The 15,945-nt window shown below is 37.6% G+C and overlaps 1 protein-coding gene across 20 annotated transcripts in view; it reads right to left on the bottom strand.

Moving 5' to 3' along the window:
- Positions 1 to 15,945, bottom strand: part of dmd (dystrophin) — a 419,464-nt gene that overhangs the window by 116,664 nt on the left and 286,855 nt on the right. For 15 of the 20 annotated variants that reach the window (XM_044188364.1, XM_044188362.1, XM_044188369.1 and 12 more), the window contains 9 exons: positions 15,170 to 15,340; positions 14,592 to 14,714; positions 14,361 to 14,495; positions 13,095 to 13,247; positions 9,794 to 9,964; positions 8,108 to 8,134; positions 2,949 to 3,071; positions 2,045 to 2,217; positions 1,743 to 1,878 (listed from right to left, as the gene is read on the bottom strand). In XM_044188364.1, the coding sequence (XP_044044299.1) occupies positions 1,743 to 1,878; positions 2,045 to 2,217; positions 2,949 to 3,071; positions 8,108 to 8,134; positions 9,794 to 9,964; positions 13,095 to 13,247; positions 14,361 to 14,495; positions 14,592 to 14,714; positions 15,170 to 15,340 (1,212 nt within the window). The remainder of the gene's footprint in view (positions 1 to 1,742; positions 1,879 to 2,044; positions 2,218 to 2,948; positions 3,072 to 8,107; positions 8,135 to 9,793; positions 9,965 to 13,094; positions 13,248 to 14,360; positions 14,496 to 14,591; positions 14,715 to 15,169; positions 15,341 to 15,945) is intronic. The other 5 variants (XM_044188357.1, XM_044188367.1, XM_044188363.1 and 2 more) reach the window with 2 other exon arrangements.

The raw sequence follows: 15,945 nt of genomic DNA, 5'->3' as shown, positions 1-15,945 counted from the left end.
TACAAATAGAATATGACCCACATGTGCAGTCAAATAATTTTGCATTTATTCAAATTCTGGTTTTCAAGTACAAGTCAGTGATTTCTATTTGTGGATCATTTAGAGTTTGTTTATGGATTTTGAATCTATTCGTAGATCGTGTTTTGTGTTTACAAATTGTAATATATTTGTGACTCATAGTCTGTGAGTTTATTTACACTGATTTACTGCCATATATGCATGCGACCAATCGCAACCTCTGGGGCTGAAAAATTAAGCCAACACGGAAGCGACAAAAACTGCAGTTCCTCGAATGGCCACTTGAGGCTTGCTCAAAAAGTTTACAGCCTGGCACAAAAAACAGCTTAGCTAATAAGCTAATAAAACCATAGCTAATTTCCCCCTTCCTGACAACTGTGAGGGGGGTGATTTTTTAAAATTTATTTTTATTTTTTTTTAACACAACTCACCCATTTAAATTATTATATTAAGTCATGCATAATTAAGGACGTGGCCACATTGAGTGACGATGGGTGCCCTATCAGGTGGCTTGCTGCTAGGTGGTTCAGCAATCAGGCTTCATTCGGCCCACCTCAGCTCCACCTCTTTGCCCATTTTTTGATTAGCCAGAGTCAGGGACTGCCAAGATGGCAACAGGGGGCTTACACTCCAGGCCAATCAGCTTGCCAGGCCACCTGGAATTCTCCCGGTGCTCCCTATGGCCAGTCCGGGTCTAGCTGCTAGCATGGCTGTAAACTCTTGTAGAGTTTTGTTTTCAAAAATGACGTGGTAATTTTCTGTTGATTGATTAATTGACTAATTGATTAAAAAGAAAACATACATATTAGCATTCTTTATATTGACTTTTTCGAGATTATAGTTACATGGTCCATGCATATGTCATTAGGTGATTTATTTGCCAAATCAATAGCATAGGAGACAACTACACTTTTTGGTATCTTTAAATATTTTGTGATCACACTTAAGAGATGAAGACTGGGATATATTTAACTGATTTAACAAATTATTTAATCAGGAGATGATAATGTCATGGTTTCACAACAAATAGACCATAAATGAATTGTGATGACACATTTTGATGTCATGTATACCAGATTATGTCTTGATATGACATGTTATGCCATAATATGTCATGTTTTGTTGGGTCATGTCCTGTGCTAATTCATCATACTGTGACAGGGAATTTGTCTTTTTATGTAATGGCAAATAGCAACATTTAGGGTAGAAAACTAAGAAAAAGAAAGATGAAAGTGCAGACGGAAGCATTTAGGACTTATGTGCCTTGCTCAAGGGCACTTCAACAGCATTAGTGGACACTGGAGATGAAGTATGACTCATCCACAACTGGAATACACTCTGCAGCTTTCTGGGTATAATCAGCCATGTGTGTGCAAACCTGTCTTTATATTTGCACAGAAATGCTTGTGTCTCTGGCTATGTATGCGTGTGCGTGTGTGTGTGTAGGTGGGTATTACTAATGTTGTGAAGACATAAATCTGTTCACATTGTGTCACTCGCATTCCTTATGGGGACAAAATGCAAGTCCCCATGATGTAAATCATTACATTTTAGGGTGACTTGGTTTAAAGTTAAGCTTAGGTTAGGGTTAGGTTTAGGCAAATAATGGTTATAGTTAGGGTTAGGGTAAGTCTACAGGGAATGAGTGTAAGTCAACGTAATGTCCCCAAAAGTGATGGAAACATGACTGTCTGCGTGTGTGTGTGTGTGTGTGTGTCTATTACCCTGAGGTGCTGTCTGTGTGCTGCTGGCTCACTCTCGGCCAGTTTCAAAGTGCTCTCAGCGTCATTCAGCCACTCCTCCAATGCTTTCTGATCCGAAACAAACTTCTGCCACTTGGAGTTGCAATCCTGCCAACGCCTTGATGTGCACAAACACACATGCAGATTTTTATTCAAATGTGTGCACAAAATGATTCAATATTCATGTCATTATCATCATCATATAAATATGTATATATAAATCTGGAATCTTCCCACATCCTTCTACATATTCATCCTTTTTTCTCCCTCCACCCCCTCCTCACTTCAGTCTGTCCTGGTAGAGCTTGTTCAGTTTGTCCCAGTTGGTATTGAGAAGGGTGGCGGTCTCCTGGATCCTCTTGCCCTCCAGAGGCCGAGCCCCAGACACCATCTCCTCTCTGCGGGCCAACGCTCCCTCCACTGGACCTCGCAGCTTGTCGATGCTCCCCTTCACCTCCTGTGTGTGCAGAGGTTATGGTTGGGGTGGAGGAAACACAGTATGTTAACTGTGTGTAATAATCAGAAATATTTCTAATATAACAAGAAAACATGATATGTTGTCATAACAGGAAAAGCTTTTTGTTAAAATGGAATAATTTGGTATGCAGTAATAGCAAGAAAAAAAATGCCATTATAAAATGAAAAATATCTTGTTATAACAGGAAAAGTGACATGTAAAAATTTTTAAAGTTTTCTTTATAATGAGAAACTGAACAAATACATTTTTGTCATGGTGGCAGCAATATGCTGCTGTACTTTTGTAATTCCTCAGTGGGTATATCTTATAAATATCAAAAACACCCAACATTTTTGCCAAAGGTAAAAATTTCCACCCATATCAAAATATTGACTTAGTATGGCAACATAATGAGAAACTTTCTCAAAATAATGAGAAACTGTCTCAAAATATTGACTTTATATCTCAAAATAATGAGAAACTCAATCTCTATTTTGAGATACTAAGTCATTATTTTGAGAACGTTTCTCATTATAATGACTTACAGGATCTTTTATTTTTCATCACATTGGCGGAAATGGGCTTCTATACAAATGGGTAGAATTTGTAAATATTTCATTAAAAAAACAACAACCCCTCTGTAAATGACTTGATGGTTGATTTTTCATGATATTATTTCCTGATAAATATTGTCTGTGGCTTTCAGACAGAAACACTAAAGCAGTGCTGACCTTCAGGCAGTGCTCTTGCTGAGGCAGGTTATAATACGCTGCAGGCCAGTATTCAGGAGAGTTCAGCTTGAAGTCCGTCTCTGACACTGAGCGTAGCAACGCCTGCAAGTCTGTTAGGTACTCCTGGACACCCACACACACACATACACAGGAAAACATCAACACATACATATTCACAAACACACAAGATCAGAGAGAATCAGAAAAAGACAAAAAAAATGTATATCATGCTTGTTAATTTCTCTAACCAGGCAACATATCGAAAATCTTTTTTTTTTTTTCCTTAAAGCAAGCCTTAACTGATTAAGAAACCAATCTGGGGCTTCAGTTATTAAAGAAGTTCCTTGGATGTCCACATTACAAGTTATTTTAAAAAGAAAATTACTTTAAATTACTTCTATAGAATACATACATTTTCTATGAACAAAAGTATATATCTTTTGTAGTGTCTAATATAAAAAACCTATATAAATAACTTATTGTATATGAATTTTAGATGATGAATTCTAATTGATAAATGAAGCCCCAGATCATTTCAAGGCTGTCAGATACCATGTGATCTCTCACTGTGTCTAGAAAATTCCTCTTCAAAACACATTGTTAATCCCTATTGTATATCATGATCATATTCAAGCTTATGTAAACTCACTTTTAATTTATTTGAGCCTTTGGTTATGAGTCAACTCTTGAATCTGCAAATTAAGATAATTTTACATTTCCCCTGACCATGATACACAATACTCTAACGGAGCATGGCAAATGGAGCTGCTTCTACCACTGTAGCTCCCCTCCATAGTGCAGGGATACTGGGATATTAACACTCGGCTCTGTTCATTTCACCTCATTGTTATGCTCCTGTCACCTGGGCAATTGCTTCTCCCGTTAAATGACACTTTTTAATTAACCCTAAATAAAACACACACATTAGCATTATTAGTAGCCATACAGAAAGTTAATGATAGCCACTGACCTTAAGTTAACTAGTAAGCTCTGGGTTTTTCTAGTGTGACAGTAATAATGTTTGTAACGGGGGTGGATTGAATGCACAAGCTGATTCACTTACTAGCTGATGGGCTGAATATCCTTTGCAGGGATATTACTGTTCAATCTGGTGGCTCCCTACTTTTGGCAGGAAAGACATACATTTGCTGCCTCTGAATCATTAAAAGGGTACTCCTACGATTTAGTATTTAGTATTGTACTTCCATAACTCACAAAAGACAGATTAAAAAACAGAATGGTCAAAATTGAAACAGCAGAAGCCAAGATATCCTGACTTTTGTTCCCTAATATGGGTCAGGCATCAAAAACCTACATTTCCCATAATGCAACGTGATAGCATCTTCCATTAAACCCTTCCAGCCTGGTGAATGCCCGTGTCTTTCAAACTCCACACCCCACTTTATAATGCATGCTTTTTGTTAAATTTGTAGTCTCTGATGACATCATCAGGGTTGTTTTCTCAGACTTGACAAAGCTCCTCCAGAGCCACAGAATACATTTTACAATCTTTTTCACAGAATCATTTCATTTTCAAAGGGACATGTAAAATGGTGTAGTGGCCCTTTAACTGCATTTTGCACAGCAGTGTAGTCATTAAAGAAAGTTTCCTCCAACATCTGGCACATGTAGGTGTTGTGAAGTGAAATAGAAGGCCAGAGATTTGAATGTCCCAGTTTCTCTGCTTACTATTAGCATTGTGCCTGCTGTGGAGCTCTGTCACACTGGGTTTTCATCTGGTAAAGAGCTTTTTGTTATCATCAGTAAAAATGAGAAATATACACACACTCTCACAAGGCAACCATTTCTCTAACTAAAATCTTCTAAAATATATTCACTTTTAGCAAATCTAAATATGCAAAATAAGTTTTGGGGAGAAGAGTGATGGCTAAATGGATCTTATAGTGAGATTGTTTTGTCAGTAGGTTAAAGGATAGGTTCACATTTTTTCAACTCTGTCTTAAAACAACACTCACATGCCCATATGTACAGTGAACATTATTGGTTGCTGTAAATACATTTACTCAAGTACTGTACTTAATTTTGGGGTACTTGTACTTGTGAGTGCATCCACTTTCTGCTACTTTATATGTTTACAGCACTACATTTATCTGATAGCAAGTTACTTTTTACTTTGCAAATTAAATCTTACCTACAAATAATTTTATTTAAAGTATGTCCATTGTCACTGCTCAAGTAGTTAACATTTGTTCCACATTAAGCTGCTACAGTAAAAGCTGTCACATGTGAATGCATCAATGATAATGATCCAGTAACATTACATATAATAACATAACTCTGACAGAGATCATTCTGCTGCATAATGAGTACTTATACTTTTGATACTTTAGGCACTTCTTGCAGGTAATACTTCTGTACTTGTATTTAAGTAAGATTTTGAATGCATATTCAGAGTATATTTCAGAGTATATTCACAGGGTGGTATTGTTACTTTTACTTAAAGTGAGACTTTTGCTTTTGCTGAACAGTGGCCACAAGTGGCAATTACAGGATAATGGCACATTATGGCACACAATTTTCCTTAATTTCTGGTGAGGTACATTCTGTTTACTTCTTGTTTCATTTTTGTGATAAAATCACAGACATGTAAAAGTCTACAGTCATGCTAAAAGTAGTGTAACAGTAGTGAGAGTAAATAAGGGTCCTATTGTCAGCAGACTGTTTTCTCAGTTACACAGCAATATAGCTAAGGCACCATAACCTACTGGTCATACCAGACCAAGTAAGACTGTACCAATAAATCCACTGAGTGTACTGGTGTGTTTTAATTCTTATGAGTTCAACTTTCCATTTGTAAGAGGAAACATGTCATATTTCTTCTTTCAAAAATGACATAGTCTTGTTTTATGTAAAGGGTCTGAATACTTCTGGTAAGTTACAGACTTTTTAGTACCAGATTCCATCTTTTTGTTACTCTCCCTCCACTGCAACTAAACAAAGACACAGCGCATAAAAAAAACTCAAAGACAGAATTTGGTAGTAAAAAGACTAACTTTGGAAGATACCCAATTGATTTGTCTAACTCAGACTATTGACAAACCTTTACACAGAACTAGGACTGTGGATTTTGTCCCCTATCTCTTACATTGAAGTTGAAGAAGGAATCTGTTCACAGCCAGTATGAACAGGGATAATGATTGCAGTGATTGTGTGCACATGGGTGTGTGAGTATTGTTTTATAAATATGTGAAATGATCCTGGTTCTTAAGGTCTGGTTAAAGTTAGGGAAAGATTGTGGTCATGGTTAAATAATAAAAAAATGTCATTTTAGGGGTTAGGGATGAATGTTGTGACAAATTGATTTAGGACTTAATTCACTCATATAACCCAATGTGACAGACTCACACATAGTTATCTCATTTGATAAATCACATTCAAAGTAAAAGGCATAGGTATACAAGGTATACACACACAGAGACCCACCTGCTCACACATTTCATTTTTCATTTGTAGCCTTGTTGACATTGTGTGCATGTGTTTGTGATTTCAATGTGTGTTACTGAGCATTGACATGAGAGCAGAGCAGATCTAGATGATGAGAGGGAGAGGCTTAAAGTAACATGTGGTGTGTCTCATACATTCTCAAATTTAATAAATTTGGCAATGAAACAATAACACAGTTATGTTACTGTGTGGAAATTAGATTTAATTCCTAGGTTAGTGGGTCAGTAATGACTGAGTCTCACTTTCAACAGGAAGTTTGGCCCAAGCAGTTATTCTAGTCTTGTTTGAATGTCTTTGTCTAGACTGACTAATCTTTAGCTCCTGCCAGTAAACACAGATTCCTTTCCAGCATCCTAAAAGTGAATTAGTGTAGGCGTGCAGTTTTTTGAATTGCTTGCTGTCGCCACTCTTCCAGATACACAGTTTTTTTTTTATAGATTCAAGGCTTGAATCCTCCTTGGTGACTGCAGACTAAACTGTTTTATACCAGGAGAGAAAACTCTAAATAACTTGTGTCTCCCACTCTCATGATCGAGACTACTCTTCTCTTTTTTTTTTTAGACAACTTGGACTGAATACACATCTATGCTGTATTTGGCTTAATCAAAACCATTTTATGAGGGTAGGCAGAGGCATCCTAATATACAGTCAGAGCCATTGCAGTGTCTGACTTTACAGTGCGCTGCATGTCTAGCATGCCGCAATGATTCACTTCTGCTCAGGCACTGAGAGGAGATGAAAATGAGTAAGGGTTCTATTTTGGTGCTGGTGTGCAGCTAGGTGTGGCGAGGAATGCAGCGAGGTGGCATCTTCCTGTGGCGCGCTGAGGCTATTCCTTCGTCTCAGTGGGTTTGGTATTTTGGAGACTATTGCCAATCCAGAGGTGCACTGCAATCTTTGTACCAAGAATGACTGTGCACTCTTTGCTGCCGCTTCTTGGTGCAAATCAGTAACTCAGTGTGCACAATGCACCTGTGTCCTGTAATAATTTCTTGTAATATCTTATTTGGAATTCAATTATATTTTTTCATGTAAAAAAGTCAAATCTCACTTAATTAAACTTAAATTAAACATTAGATTTTTTTTTCAAAAAGAGAAATACAATATGTTAACCACTAGACCAGAGGAAAGTTTCTCTGCGCTCACCTTAAATCTCAGTTTAATATGTGACATCACAACTAGTTTGGAAGCCAGTCTTTGTCAGTAATGTAGCATCATCATAAGCACATTATACACAATCTCTAAAACCTCATCATTTAACAGTTTCATGATATACAGGACAACAAGTGAAGCGCATGTATGTTATGTAAGTTTTGGTGCTGTAAAGTTGAACAAGGCCTGTGATAACAGAGTAAGCACCAATTACTGCTTAAGAGTCCTTGAGCAATGCACTGAAGGGCCTAAACAGCTGGAGTGGAGCAGCTCAGAGGCCTGGGCAGTCTGTGGTTTACTGTACCACACTGAAGCAGGGCATCGCTGAGAAAATGTGTTCAGTCTGAGGTCTCTTGGTAAATAAAGATGAAAATGACTGTAAATATATGCTTAATATTCCTCTCAGTTCGCCTAAATAAATGCATTACTGGAAGTCTGAAATCTGACAGTTAAGATGTGTAATTGTCCAAGTTCAACAGTTGATACCATGTGGTGTAAGTGCATGTGGTTGATTCATGTGATATGGTTGAGAAGATACATACATCTTTAGTGATTGGCAGATCAGGAAACTGCAAGGGTGTAATGTGATTTGTTGGCCGGTGGGGGGGGGAATGCAGTGACACAGAGCCAGACAGAGCAACCAATGAGATTCAGACATGTGAGCGTGCTTCACATGTACACATAAGACATGTAAATGAGAATGCAGCAAAGAAAAACAAAAAAAGCAACTCAGATTTTATTTTCGAGGGAACTAGCAACTTTGTTAAACTAGCTAACATTACTGAAAATATTTCAAAACATTAGAGTTTATGAGATAAGGAGCATGAAATGTATATAATGTAAATTCCATAATTTTTATTGTTACTAGAATGAAATCAAGGCATTTAAATTTAAACAAAGTTTTATTCTTTTGAGGTTATGGTTAGAGCTTAAAGGATAAGTCTGGTGAAATTCAATTTTTTCCTCATTGTTAACAAATCCCATGTGTAGAGTCAGAACCAACAATGAATGTATCTTACTTATAAGTGTTGTGTGTGTATTTAAAGTCTGCTATTTCTTATTCCTTTGTGCCATAGAGCTCCATTGTTGTCCAAAAACTATTCAAAGCACATCAATGAGCCACACTGTTGCACTGGGTGACATGTTCCTTTATTACCATGAACACACACTGTAGTTTTTTTTTTTACTCAATCCCACATACACAGTCCTGCTGCCAGAAATACTCACTAGAGCACCAGTTGTGGATTAATCAAATGCTGAAAAGTCTCCAACAAATGTACTATTTCTCCCTGTTTGAGTAATGTTTGATAAAATCTACAGTGACCAGCTGTTTGAAGAAATTACTACAACTATAACTAGATATTTGTGAGCTGTTTTCAAAGATTTATGTCTTCAGTAGGAACCAATGTGCTTGGGGAACTCAGAGAGTATTATGAGATGGACCAACATATTGTTGGTTTTGGTCTTTTCATGGGATTTGTTGACTAAGACATTTATTGTTATTGATAATATAGGGCAATGTCTACTGTAACTCACTTGATTCCAGTGTATTTTCCTACATTTTGAGAAATATGCTTATTTGCTTACTTGCCAATAGATGAGAAGATTGAAACCGCTCCTGATATGTGTATGCTAACTATGGCGCTACCTAGCATCATCCAAAGTTTAAAAAAATCGACTAGGTGATTTGACCCTCCTGCTAACAACATAGTTACATAACTATGTTACTAAATAGTGTCATAGTTAGCACCACAGTTTTCTAACTATGTTGTTAACTAGCATTATAGTTAGCACCGTAGTTTGCTAATCAGCTCAGAAGTGAAATTCTACAGTGACTTAGAATACACCTTGTTTGTTGATGAAACATATTTATTTTTTGTTTAATTCTGAGGCATGCAATGTATTGTAAGTAAAAGTCGGACCTAATTACAACCCAAACTTGCACTATTTGTGCAGATTTAGGATTCTATAATTAATTATAAAAAGGAATGTCAAGCCTACTACACTTTGCATACCACATTTTGAAGGGGATTCATTTCAGATAGTTATTAGAAGCTTTTCAAGCAAATTCCATGCTAATAGTGAAAACAATTGTTATACCTACTTAGAGAGGTTCACACACTGTTTTTTAAAGGTTAAGAGCTTAGATAGTAGTATTATGTAGAAGTATTAGTATAGTATTCCCTGTTAGTACTGTAAATATAAAAGTCGTGCCTACTGAAACTCACACATTGTCTTTTGAAGGGTATGAACTTGCCCTCCACCTCAACCCAGCGCTTGCTGAGCTGGAATTGGCGGGGCTCCACTAGATTGGCGGCTCCAGCTTCTGAGAGCTGATTGGCTAAGCCCTGCACCTCCTTAAACTCCTCCTTCTTCTTGTCGAACTCTGAGCCAATTTCCTATTGGACGAAATCAACCAGGACGTCATTTGCTATTGGCTGGGCCCGGGTGGGGTAAGCACAGAGAGGCATGTGGATGTACTCGAAAAAATCACATTCACACTCACACACACACACACGCACGCACGCACGCACGCACGCACGCACGCACGCACACACACACACACACACACACACACACACACACACACACACACACACACAGTGACAATTAATACATAATAAAAATAATAAAACACATTCATTTACTCACTAGCACACACTCCAACAAAGACACAATACAACAATAAAAGGGACAAGATATCATGTTTGTCAGTGTCAAACATACACAAGGAATTCATATTGTATATTGATATTATATGTATCTCCATTTAAACAGTCCATATAAAATAAGAAAGTGGTGCTATAATTAGGAGGCGCACACTGCCTTGAGACTTTATTTACATTGAGAAGCAGTACAATCACTGGCCTTATCAATAAGTACAGAGGTGTAAGTGAAGTGTGTGAACTGGAGAGTGAGGGAGTGAAAAGAAGCAGAGAACTGCATGGAAAGACAGATAGATGAGCAGACAGACAGTGAGGAACACAGTTGTGGCAATGACAGGTGAGTCTGAGGACAGCGAGTCAGACGTCGGCTTAGCGAAATGTCATAGTGATCATCTGAAAGTGAAAGACACACATAGAGAGTCAGGGTGGGGCCAGAAAATTAGGTGGAGTCCAGGGTTTCTGCGTTTTCCACATCAGCACATTGAAAATGGACTTCACAGGTGCTGCACCTGTATGTAGCATTAATATCAATATATCATTATCAAATGAATGTGGATACCTTGGTAAAATAACCTAACTAAAAAAGTTGGGTAGCATCTCTCAGAATTGTTTATAACACACTAAAGTAGTGAGTAGTAAGCAGATATGCCTGAGTGTTTACTAATGTATTTATCAATAATTATAACATCATATGAAGCATCTGTAACTGGTGTATATAGTTAATTAATGATCTATAATACAGTATTTCAGAGCTGTAATCATATATAATGATATATTATCACACAGGAACAAATCCTTACAGTGTGTTATTCATTAATTAACTCTTCATCCACAGGTGGGTTGATAACTGTTTATAAATGTGTTTGAAACTCACGAGGACATATTGAGCTTGAAGGAAGCAGAAGTTTCACAATCAAATTCCTAACTCAAGGTCTTACTAGATTTCCTCCTGAGCTTTCAGCCACATCTTGTGGCCTTCATCAGTAGATGGAGCTTTGTCAGTTATCATAGAGAGAAAATAAGTATTTATAAATAAATAAATACTTCATTAATTAATATAATAAATATAGTTTAATCAAAACACCAATAAATATAATAAACAAATACAGTTAATATAATACATAAATACTTAATAATATATATTCATATTATTATAAAATATGAAAACTTATTTGTATGTTATATTACAACTGTGTTGTTGTATATTGTCAATAATTCATTATCTATTACGGATGCTACACAGGAGTTGTAATTGTTGACAAATACATAAATAAGTACTTAAAAAATGTCCTTATATCGGCTTAGAAAAATCAGAGTCTGTTATAGTGTGTTATACACCATTGATAATTATTAATATTCTGATTATAAATGCTAAATAGAGGGGTTAAAATAAAGTGTTACAATTTGTCTTTTGTCTTGATCAATTAAATCCATTGCAGATGAGTCTTTTCACAGTTTTTAGTTGTTTTGCACTGTGAAGTGATGAACCTCAGTCGTAGATACAGTAAAATAAAGTGTGCAGGCCAGTTTGCATTAGTTTTTATAAGTTATAATTATTATACTTATGTCCCACAAACAATTTGATAATGATTTATTGATTTTAAAGCAGTCATATTATGCTCATTTTCATGTTCATCATTTTGTTTTGGGGTTGTACCAGAATAGGTTTACATGGTTTAATTTAAACCATATTTTTTCTCACACTGCACATTGCTACAGCACCTCTTTTCACCCTGTGTCTTGAACGCTCCATTTTAGCTACTGAGTGAGGCATTCAATCTTTTATTTGATCTTTTATCTTTTCTATTCGTACCTAGGTAAGGACTACTAGCCAATCAGAAGCAGAGTAGGACGGGTCCTGACAAGCAAGGTAGTGTGATCCAAAACACAGCTGCTTCGGCCGGTAACTATGGCTTCGGTTCAGCCCGAGTATGATACCGAAACACAGGCAGAACAACCCGAACCAGCTTCACAACCTACATTGGAGCAAGACATTTCAGAGTGGTAAGTTATTAATTTGTAACTAATTTATCTTTCATATGTAAAGTTTTAACTGTGCACTGTCTCTACATCACAGTAACAACTTTATGTCCACTGACTGCCTGGAGGGTATCTAACGTTTAAAACGTCTAATTTCATATTTAGGTATACTTGTGGAAACTGCTCAATTTGTGCATTATGACGCGTGTTACATAGTTATGTAGATATGTTATGGAAGTAAAGGCTGGACTACAATTGTTCTTTTTTTAGGCAGTTCATGAGCAGTGTTTTCTGCAGGAGAGGATAACTCCCTTTGGGGTGGACTTTGGGCTTTTTCACTTTGCAAACCTATTACATGCACATACAAGATATATAACACAATAAAGGAAAGGGAAAAAGCCAAAAGCATAATATGACCACTTTAAAATGCTATACACAACACAGTTTAATAAGCCTCTTTCCAACACAAAGTTGCAGTCTTCTACTGGGGACAATAATTGATCTGCAATTATTTATTTAAATAGACATGAGGAAGATTTCCTGGAGCAAATATTCAGAAAGCCCTCTTCCCAAGTGAATGAAATTGCAAAAGCCTTGATACCAAGAGGTAAGGTAAGAAGCAAAGGAAAGAAAGAGGTTTTTCCACATGTACCAGGAAAATGTAGAATGAGAAGACACAGAAAGTGTGAGACAGAGAGTGTAAGATGAAGAGCTGGAAGACAGAGATAAACAGTAGCCCAAGATGGATATCAAGCTTCATGGTTATTTCTTAACATGGGAGAAAAAAAAGGCATAAGGTATGTGTATATATGCCTATATGTGTTTATTTATATGTATGTGTGTGTGTGTGTGTGTGTGTCTGTGCATGACTGTGTGTTGTCACCTTGACCCTCTCTCCTTCAGGAGGGTCAGGCAGTTGGTCCACACTGCGTTGGATGTCATCCAGCCAGGCCAGCAGGTCATGTGACTTCCTCCTGTACTGGTACCACTGGGGAGCGATGGCTAATGCCTTCCTATTCCTCAGCACACGCAGGTCCTACACACACACAAATACACACACAGAGGTACGCACAGCTACGTCTTGGACGTTGCAGTGACATGTCATTGTCAAATGTGTCTGCTTTAACTTTGAGACACGCTACAGAAATGTAAAAAGCCTGGGGATGCTGATCCCAGGCTACAGATACATACCACTCTCATGTCTGTCCATTAAATATAAGGCTACAGCCAGCAGCCAAGTAGCTTAGCATGATAACTGGAAACAGAGGGAAACAGCTAGCCTGGCTCTGTCCAAAGGTAACAAAATCCACTTAACAAAACTTCTCAAGCTTACTGAGGGTTATGTGTCAGACTATTTCTTGGATCTGAGCAGTTGCCAGGCAACAAACTCCAGGAGGTTACTGGTCGCAGCCAAGAAATGGTCCAGCACATAACACCCCATAAAACAGCAAATTGCTGTTTTTATACTTTATACTAATCAATGAGCTTAAGAGATGCTGGTAGGTGGATTTGTTTTACCTTCGGACAGAGCCAGGCTAGCTGTTTCCCCGTTTCCAGTCTTTGTGCTAAGCCTAGATAACCTCTCCCGACTCTAGCTTTATGCTTAATACAATAAAAACCTACAATCCTTAGCGTTGGGACGTTCAAACCGCAGTGACAGTGGAACTGCGCAATGTACGAATGAGTCTGCAAGATGACAGTTTTAAGTTGAAACGCACATGTTGCTAACCAGCACTGCGTATGTGTCTTATGATGACATGGTAGGTCATCATAAGATAAACTTCTGATTATGATGACGTGATCTAACAGCACTGTTTTACTGGGTCATTGGAACTGGGCCTAATTCATCCTTTGGCTGCAGCTGTTCAGGACCCTGCTATTGTCGAGTTGTAAATATCAGACTTTTTGATATCATCACAGCTCAGGTTTCTGAGTGTATTGATCTGGGCAGCCAGACTGAAGCTTCTTGTATTACTGGATAAACTGTGCTGACCCCAGCCTTCTGGCCATGACTTCCTCTCTGAGTGTTGGGATGAACAAGTTCCTGTGAACCTCCAGTGCGTCTTCCCGCTTTAAGTATGAAAACAGTTTTTTCTCTTTCTTGCTCCACTTGTTTGTTTCATTCTGATAATGTGTGTGTGTGTGTTACCTTGACGGTGTTGTACTTGCTGTTGAGCTGGTTGTGTTTCAGTCTGATCTGCTCTCTCTTGTCCTGATCTGGGACTCTCTTCTGTAGAGTCTCTCCTTTCAACAGTAACTCCTTCACTGCACCTTCCTCACAGTCCTACACAGCACATACATTGTTTACAAGTGCACACAAAATATGAAATGAAGTCAAAAAAGCTGGCATTATCCTTGTGTGTATGTGTGTGTTTGAGACCTTGTCCTCCTGGAAGTCCTCCTCCTTGAGGTTTTCCCCCTGTTTGACTTCCTCCTCCAGGAGCTCCAGCCAGATTTGTGCTTCACTGTAGTACTGCTCCAGCTCCTTGGCTGATGCTGCCGTCTGCCCCACACACACGTGCACGCACATGCCCGTGGCAAAGATGCACAGACATAGAGACACACAAGGAAAGGAAGATCATTAGTGGCCAAGAGGAAGTAAGTCGGAAAGGTTGGAGCAAATTTAGAGTTTGAAGTTTAAATTTAGCGAGAGAGTTTGAAGTCTATTTAGTGAGACTTTGAAGTCACTTTAGTGAGTTGGAGTCTGTTTGGAGAGAGTCTGAAGTAAATTTATGGGGATAGCTGGATTATAGTATTTAGAAAGAAAGATAAAATATAAAGAGTGCATTTAAAGCTGCAACTGTTCACAAGTCACAAATAAACAACTGACATACAATATTAATTAAATCTTATTAGACTGTGTACTTGTTATTGCTATTAGAATTTCAAAATAATAGTATTCATGTTAGATTTTCTAAATAATAGTATTCAGAGGGTATAACTGTCCTTCTTTCCTACCATTCCCGAGGTGATGCGTTGTGCAATGGTGTCAAATCTCTGGTTGAGCTGCTCCACTTTGGGTCCCACCTGGGCCTGGCAGTTCTCTCCCCGGGTGGACATGAGCTCCTGGGCCAGAGCCCTCACCTCCTCCATCTTACCCCTCGTCAGCTCCAGCTCTGCACGCAACACCTGCAGGACACAAACACAAATACAGGCTTAAGGCCGCATCTGATTTGAAACAGAAATTTCGTCCTTGGTACTAGTGATGCTGGTTTTAAATTCTTCATGAATTTGTTTTGTGAAAATTGTGAAAATTACTTTACACATTCAAATATCAACATATTTGAATATTATCTCCAGTAATATCATATTCCAAAAAACACTCTAAATACAGTAGCTACACCTCAGATATGTATAGAGATGGGTGTGTGGAGGCATCAAAAGACCATAACAATTTGGAAACCTAGAATCAACTGACCACTGAATTGTGAAATTTAACCACTACTGAGTACTTAATGTTAAAATCTAAATACCACTGAATTTATGTCATTGAAATATTTTACTTCCTGAATTCATAGGATTTTTAATTACACTTTTCAGAGGGCTATTTTAAAGGTTTTTTTTATGCTTCATGAATTCCAATTTGAAAAAAATCAGAAAAGATTTTTCAATTAAAAATGAAAAGTTTTCAAGTAAAAGTTTTGAGGCTATAAATTCAGTGGTATATGCAGTAAATTTCAACATTAATTATCCTGTAGTGGTTAAATGTTACAATTAGGTATTCAACTGTTTAT

This window comes from Siniperca chuatsi, linkage group LG24 (genome assembly GCF_020085105.1).
Source record: "Siniperca chuatsi isolate FFG_IHB_CAS linkage group LG24, ASM2008510v1, whole genome shotgun sequence".
Taxonomy (NCBI): domain Eukaryota; kingdom Metazoa; phylum Chordata; class Actinopteri; order Centrarchiformes; family Sinipercidae; genus Siniperca; species Siniperca chuatsi.
Note: the sequence above shows the minus strand (reverse complement) of the source record. Positions and strands in the feature narration are given on the sequence as shown.